This window comes from Erithacus rubecula (genome assembly GCF_903797595.1).
Source record: "Erithacus rubecula genome assembly, chromosome: 9".
NCBI classification, from domain to species: Eukaryota; Metazoa; Chordata; class Aves; order Passeriformes; family Muscicapidae; genus Erithacus; species Erithacus rubecula.
The window spans coordinates 15,051,690-15,073,005 of NC_136660.1; the positions used below are offsets into that span (position 1 = coordinate 15,051,690).

Below are 21,316 nucleotides of genomic sequence, written 5' to 3' on the forward strand. Positions count from 1 at the left end.
AGAGTTGATGTCTTTAAGAAGTAGATGCCAGAGAAATATAGTCCTTCAGGACTCAAACTTGGCAAGAAATATCAGAAAATTTCACCTTTGTCTTTAACTCTGTAATACTTGAGGGTGAATACTGTGAATGTACTCTTAAAACAGTCTCTCAACGTGAACATTGCAAAATAAAACACAAGTCTTTTAATTAAAAATGTATTTGTTATTTCAAATAAATTATATCCAAGACATTTAGGTCATTGCTCATACTATTTCTTCTTCCATTTTACCATATAACCAACATCTTATAAAATGCAACTTGTCTATTAAAAATAGCCACATGGTATGTACCAGAAGCATTTTGCAAAAATCTGAAAATAAGACACCTTCTCTTCCTTTAAAGGTGCTTCTCATGCAAAGCTCCATCCATAAGGCACATGAATTTTATTCAAAGAGCTGTTAATTAGGAGCAGAACTGATTAAATGGGTCACAGATACACCACCATCAATAGGTTTCCTATCACACTAACATTTTGCCTCGGTAAGTCCCATCCCTACAAAGTCAACAGAAAGGGAACATCAGAAGTGTTGAACTAACAGCAGCCCACATAAGCACTAAGGGCCACAAGACACATTTGTGTCTGATTGCTGTTCTGTGGCTTTCAAGCACAGACTTGTCAGATGAGTATTGAATACTTACTATACAATTTCCCAAATTTCAGGCACATTAATAAAAGACACATCTCATCTATAATGCACTAGTAAATAATACATAAGAGATGATGGAATATTAAGAGCATCATTGAATAGTCTTGGGATTACAATCTTGGGAGTAAATCAGACTAAGTATAATTAAATTAAGGCTCATGGTCCTGTCACAAACAGTACAGCTATGTTTTCAAAGGGATCAAGGAAAAGTTCTCCAGCTACATGGAAGACTTTTCAGCTACTCTGTGCCTGTAAGACTTGGAAGTGAAGTTCCATATGAAGTATGAACCACAAGCACCAAGCTTCAGAAGAAAACTAAATACTTAACATAAAAATGCAACTAAAATAACCAACATAAATTTAAACATAGGAAAGAAAGAGAGGTAACATACAAGCACTTAAAACAATTGAACTACTGACCTTTAGACACCCATACCAAAATGGGTCAAAGTTAGGGGAGAGGGGATTTGGAAAAAAGAGTGCAACTAAACTGAACAGAATGAGAAACTTCCATTCTAAAGGCTCACAGATGAACTGTTGGAGCAGCTCTGAAGCTCTATCATATAGCAAAAGAAATATTAGCTACACATATGCTGAGAGAAGACCATCCAAAGAAGCACACTAGATAATGAAGAAAAACTCAAGATGGCCTCTTTCAGGACAGTATTCAGATTCTTACAATTAGATTCTTCAAAAGATCATCCATCTCTCAGCTGCATATGATCTCTTGAAATCACACAGCAGGTCTCAGTGGTGCTCAAAGCAAACACACACCACAGACTGCCTCAGCTAGAGCTGCTGGGTGCTCTTAGCAGCCCGGCAGACACAAGGACTGAGCAGACACAAGGACTGAGCAGACACAGAGAACAGGTACCATTTTCTTGTCCCATATACAAGGCAAGGGAACAAAACCAACAGGCAAGCTGAGAGGTGAAGACCCTGAATCTGAACCAAGACCCTCCTCCATCAGAACTTGCAGCTGCATCTGCACCCAGTCATAGTCTAGCTTGACTACATGCAGAATGAAGCATCTGAAAACCAGAAGACACAATGCAATATTCAAATACTGCTCCCAGCTGTCTTCAATTAGCTATTTTCAATTCCCCTGCTTCTGATTAATAATTCCATGCCATTTTGTTGAAAGGGAAAAAACCCACAACGTTCCTTGCAAGAAAAACCAAGCAAACCACACTATTGCTAAAAAGTAGAAGTTTTTCCTTCACAAAATAAGGAAACTAATGTGAAGATACAGGCTCCTGATTCCCCACCTATTTGTGCAGCATCAATCTTAAGAAAATAAGCAACTCCTTTACATTGAAATACTTGCTGTACTGAGCTATTATAAGGTTTCAACTATTTGTTTCTCAGATACTACACACTCCAAACCAATTCCCTGCAAAACATCTCAGCATTCACAAAGCCAGGTGCAACAACAAATGGAGAACAGCAGCCTTTGGTGGAATTCATCTGTGTGAGTTTTCACACACCATGACACATCAAGAGGGTTAGACAAGAACAGGGATCAACTGATGGAGATAAGATGCTACAAATGCTACTGCTTATTTACTGTTAATCAAACTTGCTCAGAACACAGACTAGAGGGAACGTTCTCACCTGAGGGCTCCCTCAGTTTTGTTTTAATGCTTCTGTACATTTAAAATATCCACATACTCATGACAAGCACAACTAAATGAATGATCTAGCAAAAGCAGCAAGGACAGGACACTGTAATGCAACCCTCAAGTATTTCAGGCAATTAGCCACAGGAAAAACTCTAAAAACATGGTTTTATCAAAGAGGCTTGTATAGCAGGATGATATTCTCCTCATGCAAGATGAAAGTATTTACATACACACACATATACACATTTAATAACAGAAGACATATTCCTAGAGAGAGCTACAAAAATTACCAACAAATTAGAAAAATGCCCCAGAGAACAAAGCAAGATTCACTTTGAACCTCAGGTGGACTAATTTGTTCACAAAAAACACCCAAAAAAACCTATCAGGATTATTTGGTTTTATTTTTCTGTCTATGCAATTCACTCATTAAATATGCACATTAGCCTTCTTACTGACTGTAAATAGTGCAGAACTCCCAACTAAAAATTTTGGGTCTTTTTAAATTTAGGAACTAATCTGCTTCTCTTATTTGCTTTTATCTTTCTGCTTCTCCATTGCTACTACCCCATAAGCTTACTAACAGCACTAAAACCCTAATGGGATCTGTGTTTACAAGACGTTCTTATACTGCTTATTTCCACAGCGAGAGTTATGCAACCCTATCTGATCACATAAACATTCTGCAGCAGTGAAATGACATTGAAAATTATGTCAATGAGTTGAAAATGCAGAGATATACGACCATGTTAAAAGCAAAAAGAATTTGGGGGAGGCCTATATTAGCCCTAAGCCACACAGTGACATTTTTATGTACAAAACAGTGGAAAAAGATGAATAAGCAACATAATTTTTTCATTAGCACTTACTGGATAAGAGTAATGAGATTCATAGCCACAACCATTAAAAATTCAGATCCCAGATGAGCAGATTACAGTCCAGATTCGGAAACTTCAATGCAGCAACCATTACTACACAAATTCCATTGCAGACATCACAACATTTTAAGAATGGCACGTTTATTTAACCCAATGCAAAAAGGGTTGTTTTATCACAGCAGGGTGTCCAATTCCCCCACAAAGTCTCTGCCACCTGCAGCAAAAGCTATAGTAGAGTCAAATTTCATCTGAATTCAATTTCTGAAAACTGCTTAATACTACATCACAAACAGCTTGTAAGTGTAAGTCAAAATATTTTATGGCTCAAATTATCTTTGGTTGCTTGATTTGGATTTCCCTTCAAAATGAGAAAAGTATATTATCTGGGTGATGGCACATACATATCTCCTGCATCATGACTTCTGACTTCAAGATTAACATAGTTTAGGAAGCTACAATTAGTTCCTTTTTTAAAGCAGGCCTTAATATACATGAAAATATCAGAAAAACTACTTGTATTTTATTTGCACACAAGCCCTGTAGAATTGCAGAACACAAATGATAGCAGATTTAGAGGGGTGAGTGGGTCGGGTTTTTTTTTTTTTTTCAAGTGTCAGTAGCTTTAAACCTGTTAAAGCTTGCAGTTCCCTTCTGCATATTTCTGAGAAACCCATTTCACTGTGGTTTTCTACATTCGCTCTCTGGATGCAGAGTTAAAAAACCCCTCAACTGAAAACCAACTGACTTAACTTAGCTCACCTGTGGAGAAATGACATTACCACTGTGCTAACATCAATCAGAGAGACTGCACCTCAAAACAGTTTTTGCTAATGAACCTGAGCACCTAACAGAGGAAGAATGTCACACTCAGAACAACTCCTGCTGTTTCAATATTAGACTGAGTTTAAATTATTTTGTCTCTAGCTTATTATTTTTAAAGTTACGTCTTAAAGCATTTCAGTGTCATGCCAATTTCACCTGACTTCATAAGACAAAAAAAAGCCTTAGAGAAAATAAAGCTGGTGAGGTTTTTCAGTGGGGAAGCAATAACTGTCAGAGAACTAAAACTCAGAAGATGCATGATGTGTGTTTAAGGTCCAAGACTTCTAACACACTAAGAATTTAAAGAGACGCACGTCTGAAAACTTCTTGCACACTGAAGGTCAGCTGGCTGAAGAGTGGATTTCCTTTCTTCTCTTACAAAAGTTCTTTTCCTTATGTCCTTAAAGCATCATAACTACAACATTCTTACTATATTAGAAACCAGATCTCTACAAAGAAGACCAGTTTAATAACATCTTCAGAACTACAGTTCAAGGAAATGTAGAAAGCTACAAGTTACATTTGGTAACAAAGAACGTGTTTGATGAGGGGAGGAGAAAAAAACCCCATTATTTAGTTCCATGACTTCAGGACAGAAACAGAGCCAAAACTCCTCCATCACTAACTTGAAGACCTAAGATCCTATTCACCTATATTCTGCCTATGATCTGCACTTATGCTCTGCAACAAAAAGATTTTGTTGCAAAGGTGTACAATGCAACCACAGAAAACATCTGCTCTGAGAAAATGCAAGGACTTCTTTAAACACAACTCAAATCTAGATCAGAAAGGTGTTTTTTCCATTTAATTCTATTGCTAATCCTATACAATAACTGAAAATCTGCACAAGGCTACATTGATGAAACTGGAATATTCCATGGCCTTTTTTTCAACTCTCACCTACTCTAACAAGACTGACATCCCAAAACTCTGATACCAGTATTAGGCTGGTAATACATATTCACAACTTGACAATCTTCTCTGAAAATTCAGGCAAGAAAATTCTTATTTCAAACCTTTCAATTTCCTTCCCTAAAAAAAATTAATTCATTTCATAAAAAGAGCAGCCTGGGCAAGCAATCGACAGCTGTTTGAAATCCTAAAATAAACAGCAGATTTTTGTAAAGCAAGACAGACAGTGCTACAAAACACTGCATTCATGCCAGTGTTGGCCAAGGTTTCATGACAAATTGGGCAGCTTGCATTCAAAATAACTCTACAGCTGATGAAGCAGATTAGCTCCAGGCAAGTCATTTCCCCTGCACTGTTACTCCTTGCTCTCTCACCCTGTGCAGGATTGTGCATTCAGAACACAGACATCAAACAGCTCCTGAAAGCAAGACTCAGTATTACCAATTATTCCCAATTTCGCCCCACACAAGGTATTTAAAAAGCTCAAAATTCTCTCCAGTGGCCTATGACCAAAAAAAAGCTACAAAGATCAACACAAACCAAATATTTTTCTGAATGTAGATGATGGAACACAAATATAAATCAGAAGTCTGACTTCACCACAGTTGAGAATCAATCTCTATCAAGAACTATTGATATGTTTTCAGACACAAAGGAAGTCATACTAAACATCATGCAACCTCTACTATTTATTGTGCTTTTCTCTACAGCACCATCCTTAAGTATAACATGCAAAATTAATCTCTAACCAGCTTTTTTCCTGTGTCTAAATAAATGCCTGAACAGTATCACTTGGCCTCCTAACAAATGCACTGGCAAATACTGAAGAGCTGCATTTATTGAATATGTCACATGACATGAGGCAAATTTTGGGGGAGGCTAATGGGAAAGCTATTGTCTGAAAAGAATAAAGGATAAGCCATTCTCAGCTCTAGAGTAAAAAATAATTAAACAACTGTCAGGAATTAGAAGATGGTATCAGCTCTTAATACCACCAACTGGAAACCAATAGAGGTTTAAATGTCTACTTCATAAAAAAACAAGTAAAAAGAAGTTAGATATCTGAATGCTTTTGAAAAAATCTTACCTGAGTCCTTTCTCTCTCCTTTGGTTTTGCAAAAATCGCCCCAAATCTAAGCTCAGGTCTGTGGCTTTATGTGAGGTTACAAAGCTCAGTCAGCAGCGTTCTTCAATTCCAGGGTCTCCCACCACAGTCCCAAAGTGCAGCAGAGCAGCCTCCCCCAGCCTAAACCTGGCCTATCTTAAGGTCTCAGGCCCTAGAAATTGCATTTTCCCCTATTCAAGGTAAAGTATTCATCTGATCATTTGTTAATAACCTACAGCTGGACAAAGTCCCTCTTCTAACAAGAAATAAACTCCCTTCCATTTTCTAACCTCACCCGTAGGGAGAAAAAAATGGGCAAAACAAAACCAAGTACAAATGTACATATGAAGAAAGTAGGCATCTACAGAATGTTTACAGAGGAAGGGTTAGTTACAAGCATGTCTGTTATTTTCAGTGCACAAAAATAATACCAAAAGCATCCCTGGAAAACTGTGAGGCAGTGATTAACTGCAGTCCATTGCATGAATTTGGTTAGGCAAATGACTAATATCTCCCAAGATCTCCCCAACATCACAAGACTGAAGCAAAATCAACCATCTTCTGAAAATGTCTGCAGAACACAGTTTCTATTCATTACTAGACAGGCAAAACTAACTCCCCTGTCCTTGAGAAAGATATGCAGCTTAGCTGACCCAATGCACTTTAAATTTACTGCTTTAAATGCAAGCAAGTAGTCAATGAAACTTTGAGACATTTTAGGTCAAATACAACCTTCTCTGCAAGACATGCATAAAAGGCCTAAGTTACAAATATTTTCACCGGCAGCTCTGGTAAACAAATTTATCAGCTACATTTCTTTTTACCTCCCATCTCAGCATTCACTGACCTAAATATGAGGTAAGAAATGAAATTGCATGTAATATGCAACAGAAACTGTCAAGAGCTCAGGAGAATTGCTAAATGATGCCCTATAGACTTCACAAATGTATTAGCTTCTCAGAAAAACTGTAATTGCATTTGTACACCTACATACTACCTGCAGGACTACCATGAAGCTTCAATATCAAACTCTGGCCAAGTATTTTTACATCAGCAATCATTTCCTAAACCCTGGCCAAGTATTTTTATATTAGCAATCATTTCCTAAAAGCATGGAACTTGGGTATTCAAGCCATCATCAAGCTATTCAATTAGCCTGCAGCATGGATTAACAAGACTTCATGTTGGTGCACACTCCACAGGATGAGACAGATGTGATTTTACCACATATGAATTCCAGCACAGGGATATTTAAAAGAAAATAAAAATACCAAAAAAATCAGTCTCAAGAATCACAACTGGTCATACATGAAGTCAGGCAAATGGGAGCATATGCAGAGAACTGTAAACTTGAGACAAGACATGGACAGATTCCATAAGGCCATACAATACCCAATATTCACAGGTTCAGAAACTTTGTTGTACTTCAGCCAAGAATCTCGTTTTTGTAACACACACATTGGCAAGATGCCATCAAGAATGGCTCTGAGGCACACGGGCATTATCTTAATGAATATCACTAAGAAAGAGTCTAGATGGTATCTTGACTACTTTTCTTTTAAGATAGACTCCCTTTTTCTTTCCTTCTGACTGGGGAGACATGCCCAAAGCAGCATCTTTAGAGATCTCATGTGTAATGAACAGAAAACCACAATTAACTTTTTCCACTAGTTTATCTGCAGGGGGGGCTTGGGGGGTAGGAGCAATACTAATTAAATTTTTAAACATTGGTGTTTTCATGTTCATGAATTATCCATGTTTACCAGTGTTTTTGGATAGCAAATAATGATGACCATCTGCTTAAATTTTTTGTCTCTCTGAACAGAGGAAGAAGCCAGAAGCACCAGCCCACTGCTTCAATAAGTCACCAGGTAAATGTCTTAATGTGGGAGAAAAAAGTACCCCTGGATGCTTCCCTGCAAAGACTCACTGTTTGCAGATAAATTCTGGATAATATTTCTTTCATCATGCTACCTATTAATATTTTTGTCAAAAAAGGTGGATTTCTTTTTTTATATTGTTTTTGGTCTTTGAGGTCCCTCTTGTTCATTCTGTCAACTGTGTTCTCCCCTCCAGCATCTAGCTTTTCTTCCACAAAGGGACAAGATTTCTTCTAAGATATTTTTCTTCCTCCCTCCATCTTATCAATTTATCCTTTCCCTTTCTTTCACATGCCAATTTTTATCCCACAAGAAAAAGAAGCCTGAAAGCCCTACTATATGTCTCACAGTCACAAGATAAACCTAGAAGACAAAAGAAAGGCAAAAAAGTGACTGAGACATCAAGAAATAATACTCAGGTCTCCCTACTTGCAGCAGCTGAATGAGAATGTCAAGATTTTGTTTAAAGGCACTACTCCTGCAATCTTTTCTGGTTTTCTCCTTCTGTGGAAAGAGAAAGTCTTAACTTCCAACTTTTTGCTCACACCAGCAAAGATTTAAGCAAATACAAAAAAAATCAATACAAGCTTTTTCCAGCTTAAACATGTTCAGGTTTTGCCTAATTGATACCAGTAAATACTGACATCTTCATTTTTCTTCTTTTTTTTTTTTTTTTTTCTTACAGCAATCTAGAAATACTAATAATGATTCATTGTAGAAGAAATATTTTATTAAAACCAGGTACTTTTCACAGCATCACTTATCTCAAAATAGGCAATTCCAGAAGATTTTAATTAATAAGTATATTGCAACCTGACAGAGCCCCTTTGTTTCACTCTTTTCAAAGGCAGTACATTTTCAGCTGTATGAAGCAAATATAGATGAACTAAAAATAATCAAAACAGCAAAGTTTCCACAAGTCTTGCCCATAATGTTTAAAGCACGTGGGGAAATGTGGTCAAATACATCACTTTCAGTCTCTCCTGTTAAAAATGCTACACAACTACCCACTGCCTTGCCAGAAATAAAGAAGAAACAAAGAAGAAAAAACACACCAAAGATGCACACAAACTGAAGAGTGAGAATCTTCTGGTTGGCAATCTTACACTTAACTGCTCAAGACTACATAGCTTTAGAGGAGGCAATTTAAAAATGTGTCATACGGTATTTTGAAATTAGAATCAGTATTTCAAGTATTTTGTACATTACATATTACTGCTGTTTAATGTTTAAAAATATAAAATTTTAAATGTTATATTTTAGCTAGTTGACACATGTGCTTTAAATTTTACATTTGGAGGGTTTAGAAGAATGTTACAAAACAGGAGGGAAGAAAGCATTTATATAAAGTTATTCAACTTTAAGAATCAAAGAATAAATAGGTTTTGACTCCATAAAGTTTCTTTTACAAAAACAAACAAAAGCTTCCAAATCAACTGTTGATATTCTAAATAGACAAACATTTACTCCAGAAGTTCATTAAAGTATGTAAACATCTTTTGAAATTGTACACTCCTTTTTTTTCCTCTGGAACAAAGTACTGTATATTACCTAGGACACAGAATATTTAAGAGGAGATGCTCTTTACTCCTGATGTATAACTGGCATAAGAGACTGTTAAATTCACTGATGTCCATTTCTATTCCCTCAAAGTATTGCTGGGGGAGGGAGAGAAGTGAAGTTTTGTGTGTTTGTTTAAAAGACTGCAAAACAGAGGTTGACTACAGGGAGCAGAAAAAAGGGGCCTGGCCACAAGTCAACATGTGAGCTCTACTGCCACAACTCACACGCTGAACGATTTTTACTTTGGCTATATTAATTCCTCTGAACAGACTTTCTGGAGTTTGATCAGCTGTTTTCTCATTTCTTCCTTCTTCATTAAAGAAATAAAGACTGTACAGAAGGTGTTGTTTTTCTCCATATAGGTTATGCTATGGATTTGTTGCTGTTCCTCAAATTGAACAGGAACTTCAAAATTGTAGACTTGCACATTAAAGCACACTTAACTGGTAGGTCTTCAAACATACAGATCATTTCACCATAGCTCAACCAGAAGCAACACCAGAGCTAGAGGAGTACAGAATGCACAAGAGCTCAGAACAATTCATGAAGCTAGGAGGACACCACCTATTGAGCAAACCTGCCTGGCTTCTTCAAACTTCCCATCACTTTGTGAACTCATCAACTCAGGGGAAAAAAAAAAAAAAATCCCTAACTGGGAGTTGGGGAAATAAAGAAAGGGATAGGAAACAAAGGCAGAGCACAATTCAGAGTCTAGGATCAAACCTGAACCCTTATCCTTGCTCCCCCAGAGGAAAATATGGCATGGAAAAGGATAACCTCTGTAGCTTTAGTAAGCCTGAAACTCTAACAAATAGAGCCTCTGGAATCTTTGGTCATTCAGCAACATGGGGATCTCCACAAGGTGAATGGAAAGAGAAAATAAACACAAAAAGAAAAATCCACAAAAGTCAGGAAGAATGATGAGTAAAAAATGAGACAAAAGAAAATGAAACATTTCCCCACAGAAAGGCAAGACATTAAAATAGGCAAAGAACATGCAAGACTTTTTGGGAGGGGAAAAGAAACTTAACTAAAGGGAAAGGCCAAAAAACCACAGGAGAGATAAAACTGGAGTGGCAATTGAAAATCTCAGTAGTAAAATGTGTTTCCTGATAGCTTCCTCATGTGGTTTCTTCAGTACCCATTTCTGAAGAGAGGGATACACACATTCAATTATCTCAGAAAGGCACAGGACAATGCAAATGAAGAGACAAATGTGTGAGAATCATTCTCAATTTGTCCATCTTCCAAAAGACAGAGGTATTAATGCATTATGAAACCACTCTTTTTTAGAGACAGATTCTGAAATCTGCATCCCAGGTGTGAAACCATGCACTTAATCATGCCCATCAGTCTTGACAAACCACTGTCTATGCAGCTTCTCTGCAGTGTCTTCACAAACAATGTACCAATGTCCCCTTTATACCTTGTATTTATTACAAGGCAATTAAGTCCCTTCCTCAATTTGAAATTTTGCTTCTGCTCCACAAAAAAATCAACATCATCACCAACTATGGATTAGAGTACAAAAGAAGGTGAAATTCATTTACTAGGGTGAGAAAATATAGAGAAAGTTATATTCTGCTAGCTGCTAAGCCCTAACTTTCACATTACCTTTGCTCTTTGGGCAGGTAATCTCTGCTTATTTCATAACCACTTGTATCTTCTCATCAACATTTATATTTTTAGAATTCTGTTGCTTCCATAAAGAAATTCACTAGGGAACCACATAACTTCTTTGCTCAACAGTTACTGCTTTGGCAATTTACTAATGAAGTTGGATATACTATGACAGGTATACTTGAGCTACAACAGATTTGTCATGTGTTGTATTAAATTATAAAACACAAAAAACAGGACATATTACACTTGTACCTCTCAGAAGTGTGAATCAACTACATAATCTCCCTCTTAAAACAGCAGAGGCACAAATAAAGCAGAAAAAAATCTCAGTTGTAATATACAGTAAGGGCCAGTAACAAAACAGCAGCAAAACACAGAGCTTGCATTTCAAGCTTCACTGGGCTCAAGGAGTGGACATACTTTGGGATGACACCAGCATTCTCCTCTGATAATACCAAGAATCTGAAGAACACAGTATGAATCTGAAAGAGACTAAATATTCCTCCTGCTATTTTCTGAACTTACAGCTTGAACAAGGGTTAACTTGAATTTCTTAGTTACTGGCAATCCTGAGGAAGAAGCAGTGCCCTCCATGTCATTTATTCTTTTCCTGTATAAATTAATGAAAATCAGTCACTGTTATTTTACCAGCACAGACACTGCTCAGACTCTGATCTCTAAAACTTCACACTGTGGGTGCTCCTACCAGTTCGAAAGAACAAAAACTCTCGGGGGTTGGATCATGAGAATATTTTCTGAGAGCATTACCTGCATAATTTCTTAGTCAAGTCTGAGGGGGTTTTGCAATACAGTATACAATAGTTTAAGCTTACAGTAAAAGAAAGGAAAAAAGTCAAGTCTTCTCACTACTGTACACAGATTCAATACAACTCATCAGCACACTTCCAACCAAATCCACTGTGAATTAATAAATACAAAATGAGTAAATATATTGTGAAGGCACTATTTAACAATTCTACAGTATTAATGCAAACTTCTTAAATGTTTAGTAAGCATTTATGCTTCAGGAACTGTGAAATGAAGGACTGAGGGTGGGAAAGTGCTTAGAAGCTTTCAGGAAGAAATAAAGGCACAGTGGGTTTGAAGAGATAATAAGCGTACTTGAACACTTATTCTCAAAAATTCTATCACAAAAATAATTACATGAAGATAACAGATGATAAAACATTTGCAGAAAGGCTACACTTACTTCAATTACCAATGAAAAATACAACTGCTTTAAAAAGCAAGAAAGGCATGAGAGGATCATAATGGCTCCTGGGAAAGAATAGACTGTCCAGAAAAGTGGAGAAAAGACAGGTGGGTGCATTCATTAGTAGACAGGTAACAAATTGGTGGAATGTAATTTGATATGTAAGGAAAGGAGCTGGAGTTACAAACCAGCTTTAAGTACCGGATAGTTCTGAACACACTGCAAGGACATTGTATTTCAAACATCCATTCCCTCAACTTCAGAGCAGAATGCTCTGTCTGCTTGTGCAGAGAGAGCCTCTAATCAATGATGTACACAGGTAATGGCTGGCCAAACATCAGTTAGAAGCATTACACCACACAAAATTAAAAACTCAAGGGGTAAAGTAAACAATCAAGGTGGTTAATCAGAGAAAAAGGCATTTGTAAAACAAACATTCAAAATCATCACAGGACTTCCAGTACTCCCAAAACTGACAGGTTTCCTCCAGGATCTCAGGGCAGGTGAATTAGTGGAGATTAAGAGTAGTCTCAAAACCTAAGGGCATCCAAGAAGTGGACACAATGCATTCCTTCTTCACATTGGCAATTCTACACTTAATGAGAAAATTACTTTCAAGATATATAATATCAAGATATATAATATAGGAAGACTATAAGAGGATGTTACCATAACAGAAATTAAATGTGAGAAAAATCAACCAATCACAATTCTGTTTTTCTGCTCAAATACCTGATTTTATAAAGTAATCAGTTCCAGGGATTCCAAGGATTACATTACAGAAATTCACTTTTCTTCCACTTTCACCATCTTTCTAGCAAACCGATGGGGTGATTCACAAAAAAGTGAATAACTCATCTTTTTGGCAACCTTCTGTAGTGAATACTGTGTATATTTGCAATAAATTACCTCAAACCTTATTATGAAATTTCCAGTAAGCATGACAGTAATTTTAAAGATACCCAAGAAGAAAATAAAAACTTGCAAAAAATAAGAAAGTCATAATTAGTGTGCATGCAGGTAGTTTGTTTAAGAGTCAGCCAATAGCACTTCCATAAGTCTTAGGGGATTCTCTTTGAACCAATTAATGAAGAATTAGACACTTACAAGGATAAACTAAAAACAATTGAAAAAGCTAGAAATCCTTTCTATTACATAACTTCTCTGACTAATTCCACACCAAAACAGGCTGAGCTCCAAACTGGAGAAAAAGACTAACAGAATATAGTTACTCTTGCTTCTTCTTAGCATTTAACAAAAGAACCTAGTGTCTGACCTCACTTTTTGTTTGCATAGGCAACAGTAAAATGGCAAACTGTGGAAACAAAAACACATAGCTCAATTTGGAATTATCACATTTGAAATTACTCACTATGAGCAACAACCTCAAGATCCAGCAAGTTCTGTGTTTTCTGACTTAAAAACACTGTTAAGAAGAGGTATTAAAGACAACAAAATTGCTGCAGGAGTTCTGAAATCCAAGGAGATTCCAGACAATGATACATCTCATGTCAGACCAGACTTACTGGCAACACAACTGTGTACAGTAAAGTACCTGCAAGTGTTCCACATTCACAGTATCATATGTGACTTTGCAGTGTGAATAATTATTTAGGTTGCAAATCCACATTCACATTCCTCTATATATAACTCTGACAACAGCCTAAGAATTGCCAGCAAGGGCCTTAAAGCAGGCAACATGATCCTTTCCAAGTGTCCCTCCTGTTAAAATAAGATTATCATACAAAGTAATTAGGTGTCCACAGATAAAATCTGAAACACATGAACCAAGCATTAGCAATAAAAGCCTTGCCTATGCAAGTCTGCAGAACCCAGAACAGCAATATCTCAACATGGTGTAAATAATTACAATTATCACAGCAATGTTAGCTATTGTGTTTCACATGTCAGAAAAGAGCCTGAAGATTGCAAATATGCACTGCCTACTGAAGTGTATTTTCCTTTTAATGCAACAAGTGGGTGTCAGCAGAGAGACCAACTGCTGCTTGATTTAATTCGGTCAAGAGAGCTCAAGGAACTAGGTCAAGACCCAGAAGAACATGCACTCATACACTGAACCTGTGGAGAAAAGTTGGTTAAAAGCACCTAGAAGCTGGGAAAAAAAAACCCCACCTTTGCAAACATCAGTCTGACTTGCAGAGCCATACAAACCAATTCCATACATCTCTGCCAAACTATGGTGTCTATTTCCACACCAGTATATTTTAAAAATTCAATTCCTTTACAGAAAGCTAACATGTGCAACAAGACTTAATGCAAAATATGAGATAAAATATATGTATATGTTTTGCCCTATGCACAATGCTTATTTCTACATTTCAGGACTTACAGCTTTTAAAAAGGCCAAGACAGTTCCCTTTCTTTACAGAAGTAGAACTTAAAACTTAATCTGCTCTGGAAAGCCTAATACAAAGTATACTTTATGCTACTAAGCCAGTGAAAACTGAACATTTGTCCAGAGCACAACATGGCCAGATTTCAATTCAATTCAATATAAATTGCATTCTCTGTTTATGTAAGAGCAATATTCAGGAGAGAATAAAGTTTTGCAGTTCCAGATAGGGAGATACCAATGAGGCAGGTGATGGTTACAAAGATCAGCAATAACAGGAAAAGTACTGACACTGGCCTGGAGATGAAAGGAAAAGTAGAAAGAGTTTGTGTAATCTCTGTCAACTGTGTTTCTGGCTCTGCATTAGTGCAAACGTCACCTCAGTTCCAGGGTCATAACACGGCAGAATAATAGAGAAATCAAGTTTTGTAAAAAAGAAAAAAAAAAGCGAAGAGCTAATAGCTATATGTTAATTAAAAATAAAATTCCATTGCTAGTGTTACCTATTTTGCTGTTAAATATAAATTACTATCAGCAGAAAGGAAATAAAACAGCACTTGAAGCAGGCACACTGTTGTTTGCTGAGCTCTTTGTGACAGTGTTAAGGCCCTTTTGCTACACTATCGCAAAAGAAAGACCTAATTTATTAGAAAAACGAGAAATGCCAAGAATCAGACAAGGAAAATGGACTGCTCTATACAATGATGGCTTACATGGCTTTACATGAGTAGCTTTATAGAAGTAACAAAAACCTCTGTGAAACCTTAGTGTACTTCAATCAAAGCATGTGGGAACCAGCCAAGTCCGCAGTTTTTTTATAGAAAACAGTTTTCAGATTTCCAAGAGCAATCCCACAGAATCTACTCAGAAAAGCAGCACCACAATACTACGAGTGCACCCAGGTGAAAACTCACCTAAAAATCCAGCTCTGACTGAAGAATCCCGGTGAATTTACAGATTCAATCTTTGGCCAAAAAATTATCCCGACAATGAATCTTATATAGGAGTTCTCTCTGCTGCTCTGACTTTCCTTCTGTAGATCTCCCCACCTACCACCCCTTGCCCCACGAATCCCAGTGAAACCGGGTGACCTCACCTTTCATTTTGACAGTGGGGGAATTGGGTCCAGCCGATTGTTTCCTCCATCCTCTCCAGTTTTGGCAAAGGCTCTCTGCCTCAGAGATGAAGGAACAAAGAGAGTCTTCTTCAAAGCGATCGGAGTCTTCAAATGAAAACCTCTCCCCGTCCTCCCACTCTGCGAACATGAGTTCCATCACATCCGACAGGCGACGAGAGGGAAAAGAAGAAAGACAGGAACAGCACTGCTCACTTTTAACAGGTGAATGGACGTGAAGGCTCTTGCAGTACTTAAAATCTCGGTTTTGATTTGATCCCCATACTACAGTACCAGGAAAAAACAAAGTCAGCGCTCTCTGAGATGCGAGAAGCAGGAAATAACTAAGGGACAGCTGGTAAAAATTCCATGGGGGGAAAAAAACAAAACTTCTTTAAAAAGTTAAAAAATGCTTATGTCCACAGAATGTACGTGAGGCAGAGGAGGCTGGTTAGTCCATGAGAGCTGCCTCCAGCCGGGACAGGTGCCTGCCGGGAAGACGGAGGGTCCGAAGGCTCCCGGCGCCGCAGGATGAGGGAAGGGGCCGGCTTCCTCCTCCGGGGCTCCGCGGGGGGGGCGCCGGTGCCTGCGCGCAGGGCCGGGGCTCCCTGAGGTTGTGCTTGTCTCACTCCCGGCGCAGGAACCGAGGGCAGGGGCGGGCAGGGGCACCGGCGGGGGCTGGGGGGAACAACTTCCCTCCCGCTCGCGGGGGCTTAAAAACGGCCCGGTGGGGCCGGAGCGCCCGTGGAGGGGCGGCGCGACCTCCCGGCTGCTCGTCACGGGCACCGGCACCGGCGCGGGCGGGCAGGCGGCGGCTCCGGCCTCACGGGGGCGCGGGCGGCGGCCGGCGGGGAGCGCCCGGCGCTGGTCTCGGCGGGCAGGGCGGGGGCAGCCCGTCGCCGTTCTGGTTCGCGGTGGCCCCGCGGTGTCTCTATGAGCCCATGGCCGGCGGGCCCCGCTGGACCCGGCGCGGCCCCGGCCGGTCCTGTCCCTGCCCGGCGCGGGCACCAAGATGGCTCCGCGCTTCCCAGCTTCACCTGCGACACCCCCCGCCAGCTGAGCGCCGCTTCCGCCGCCGCGCTTCCGGCTTCCGCCGCGCGGGGCATGCCGGCCCGGAGCAGGAGCCGGGCGTCCCCGGGGACGGGCCGGGCCGGGCTGGGCTGGCACTGCCCGCGCCGCTCACCCAGCGGGCGCCTGAAGCGGCCGCAACACAACAACATCCTGTGTGCTCTGCCTGCCCGCACCGCCAGAGGCAGCTCTGCTAAAAGGTGGGGGTTACCCCGGAACGCACCGAAGACGAGTTGCGTGAGGTAGAAATCACTCAGCTGGAATCATCTGATTGGAGATGAAAGAAATATACGAGTTCTCAGTAACATTTTCTATTATAAGAAAAACAACAGGAAAGAAGATCGAGGGGGAAAAGGAAATAAAGCGAGGGGAGCGTGGCTGCAGTAAGTCGTGGTCAGGTGCAGCGCCCGCTCCTCACGGGCCCAGGCAAGGAGCGTCTGAGGAGCTGCTCGGCTCCGAACAGCCCAAAACTCAAACACAGGAGATAACTCACGTGCCAGACCCATGCGGAATTGCATAGGCTAGCTAAGGTCTTCCTAGCCTACCCACTCTGAAGGCAGCAGAGAAAGCATTAGAACCATAATGCTTCCCAGTTTAATATTTCAAACCCCAAGATGCATTACTGCAGGGTCCATCAGCTGTAAGAGGTATGGTCACCATTGAAATGTCAGATCCTTCAGTGCTACCAAGGCAGACGTCCCACAGGTGCACAGGGCAGGGAGGCACAATGCCAGCTCAAGGCAGTGTGCCACAGCACAGCATGCCAAGTTCTGCCTCCTCTGCTGCCTAATCCTACACAGAAGTTATCCTGTGCTGATGCCTGACCCTATCAAATACTGCCAAATAACCTGTTGGAGCACCACACCAGCAGTAATTCAGGAGAGGGACTCCCCTGCCTGATAATGGGAATTCTGGCAGGTTACATCAATAAGAGTCAAGGGCATTGCAGAGAATCTCTCATTGCAGAGATGCACAAAGGCATTGTAATACTTGGTGCAGTGTTTTATTAAAGAAGGATTTCACCTTAGGAAAGGTGTTTCCCTAGTGAGAAAAAAGCATTTAGAAAACTAGGAATTTCAAAAAATTAAAAGCTGAAATTTTGAAGAGTATTTTCATGGGGAAAAGAAGATGAGGGGGGAAAAATTGTGTTATGTACAAAGAATGAAAAGGTAACTACAGGCAAAATTCGGCTCCCTGACTCAGATGTTGTGGCACTTGAAATGACAGAAATGGTCAGGGAAACAATGTGATGCCATAAGGCTGCTGCTGCTCACCAGTATCTTTTTACAACATTATGTCCAACACAGCACTGTTAGATTTTACCTAAGTGCAGTAGAGAATACATATTACATCAAGAAAGGGCAGAGGGGAGGAGAAATATTAGTACTAATTACAAAGGGGCTTCAATACATTGTCTTTGATTCCATTAAATTGTAATAATCCTCACTCCCATTCCTCCTTCTTCCAGCTTTAGGATACCACAAGTTATGGAGATTCCTAAAGAAATCTTGCTTTCACTTTCTTAAACATCACAGGCTGAAAGCATGGAAGAGGGGATGAAAATAATGAGATAAACAAAGCAGGGTGAACATTTGCACTTTCATCTTAAAATGCATCTCAAGACCCTGTGAAAATGTGTCCTCTGCCTTGTGCAGACCAGGCCTGAGTGTGTTGTTGCCCAGGCCAACATGAGGGAGTGCAGGTGTGAGTGCATTGCTTCTCCTTGTCCTCATGGCTTGGAAAGGCACTCAAGTTCATAAACACTCTTCCATTTTTTTCCCAGCCAACCTATTGCATGAGACAGGCATGTATTTTCCCTTGTGGATCTTTCAACAGACAAAAACTAGAGACTGAAAAATAATATCCAACAATTTCAGCAGTGTTCTGCTAGGAGGAAAAAAATTGAGTAAGAAATCCTGCAGAAATGACAAGGTTGCCAGTAAAATGCTTTCTCACTTACAGGGATATACTTTTTTATTTTCCTTTCTTACTTCAGAAAAAGGAAATTGCTGTTCAGAATTCCTCTGCTTCCAATGTAGACAATTTTCAGAATGCAGCACTCCATATGAGAGAGACACATGTGAGTGCACACACATCCCCTAAAGCAGAATTTTAACATTTACATTTGTTTCCCATCTTAAGCTCTCGCTGGGGACTAAAAATCAATGAGAGTCTGCATTGCACCCCAGAAGTGTCTGCTTTCTAGTCATGTGCTACCCTACAAGTCATATGCAGCATGTTTTTTATTTCTGATTGCATGGAAAGTAAAACACATCCTTGCTATGGCTTGAATCTAATACAGACTCAATAACAAAATACAGCACTCTAGAGATTTTCACTGCAAGTGCAGTGGGACCCAGCTGTTCAGCTCCATTCTGACTCAACAAAGGTTTCATTGTCTCTTTGCATGTGATAATGCACTCAGAAATGACAAGCAAAGGCAAATTCTTAAAGCACACATATGGCTTTGTGTCTAAGTAATACATTGGATGTGCAGAGTAATAGTTTTTTGTGCTCTAGAACTGTGGCACTATGGCAAACTGCCAAAAGTTCCTGTTCCTCCTACATGATCACTGTTTCATGCTATACTGATCACTTAATAACTAATAATAATTAATAACAGATATTAAATGTCTACACAGACATAACCAGCCACCATTATTTATTTCAAAGAACTGTGCCTGTACAACAGATGGAACAAATAACTGTTTTAGCACAAAAGAAGGGAGCATACAGCTCTGCTTCTAACTAAGCAAATGACTGTACAAGATGCACAGAGATTTTCCAAACATACTAGGAAAGTAAAGCTGTCTTGAGGTATTACATGCTAAATTTTCCCCATTTGGATTGAGCTTTTCCCAATCCTTGACTAATCCTTGCCACAGAAGACTTTGAACTGATGTTGTCCAAGATTCTGTCTCTGGGATCTTAGAGAATATGAATGTATGCCTGATAACAAGTGCTGCAGTAGCTGACCCTTAACATACCTTAGCTGCAGAAGACAGCAGCAAGTATTTCTGTATTTGTTTTTGAGGGTAGTCAGCTAGTAAGTGAAGGATAACTGTTAGGGAATATAGGAAGCCCATTTGTTTATGTCAAGGCCAGCATATACTGCTGTGCAATGTATGCAAGGGCATCTTGGCTAAGTGAAGTAATGCTTCTGTATTTACAAGCTTCTCATATGTTTAGGAGCAGAAGCTTTTCCCATGCTATGGAACCTGTTCCTTCAGATGAAACTCACCATAGCAAAATTTGCACTATAGCTGCTCTTAGCAGTAAAGTCTTTCAAAATACAAATAACAGGTGCATTAGTATTAAAGACAGGGACAAAAGATTGCTAAGAAAAGATGATTCTAAAATGCAAGAACAACAATGTGCAATATTATGAACAGTAAAATGGTATGTATTCTCCACAGCCTTTCCCTAGAAAAATGATCTAACCATGGAGTTAGGGATGTGAGGGGTTTTATTTTAAAAATTGAGTTTGTGCTACCTCTCATCAGATCCCAGTGGGAAGTTCAATCATCAATTAAATTGTCAATTTACTGTAAGGTTCTCTCTTACAAATACTGTGGTTGCTACAACCACGCAGCAATGCTTCATTGAAGAAAACACACCTGACAAATTTTGTGCTAATGGGTGTGGGTAGGGGTCAGTGTTGTTCCAGTTACATATGTTTAACTGGCCTCTTGTGTAAGAAAGAGGAGACAGTAATAAAGATATTATGCCTGCCATGATGACTGAAAACTACCTGGACTGCTAGATACAGAGACAACACCTCAGTCACTTTTCTTTCTCAGTAATGAGTGAGGGAGAAAAAAGGTTTTCCTTAGACTTACTGACTTGAGCAAGTAGGATTTATTGCAGGGTGCTCTGTAAAACAAATCAGTCAAGCCTTAAAATTACCTGAATGCTTATTGGTAAAGAGTGTTCACCTATTTTACCTGCAGATCTCAGATTCCTGGTGCACTTAGGAGGCAAGCTCCTTCACAGGATTCTCCTTTATGAGACTTAGGGATTGTCAGATTAAATCCACTGCTTCTATTTTCATCCTTCTCCTCTGGGCAGGTGACCAGCCCTTAGCAAGTACTGACATCTGGTTGTTCTGTGTGCTGCCTCAAGGGCTAGTGACTTTTTTAGTCAGATCTTAATTTTCAGCCATCTTCCTGCAAAATGCTGTGACAAGATCCTATAAAACTTACTATCAAAAACCTTAATGCATTTCCCCAATATAATTATTTCACATATCTTCTTGGGAAGGTAACTAGATTTGTGTAATTCTGTCATCACCTTTAGTGTTAAATTTAGCAAACTGCGTTTATTTAGGATAAATGTAATAGTAGTAGGAGTTTAGTGAGTAGTGGCCCATTCTTTGCTTATTTCTTCATGAAGCTTGTGTGTTGATACTCCTGACTCACTTGAACAGAGGCATCTAATTCAAATAGTGCATCATCCCTAAGTTTCAACCACAAAGTT

General features: G+C 39.4%; 1 protein-coding gene across 2 annotated transcripts in view; it reads right to left on the minus strand.

Annotated features, from left to right (window-relative positions):
* Positions 1–16,826, minus strand: part of ZSWIM8 (zinc finger SWIM-type containing 8) — a 57,978-nt gene extending 41,152 nt beyond the window's left edge. The window contains exon 1 of one of the 2 annotated variants that reach the window (XM_079313188.1): positions 15,755–16,826. In XM_079313188.1, coding sequence (XP_079169314.1) covers positions 15,755–15,932 — 178 coding nt within the window. In that variant the 5' untranslated portion in view covers positions 15,933–16,826. The remainder of the gene's footprint in view (positions 1–15,754) is intronic. The other variant, XM_079313187.1, reaches the window with a different exon arrangement.
* Positions 16,827–21,316: the final 4,490 nt, after the last annotated feature.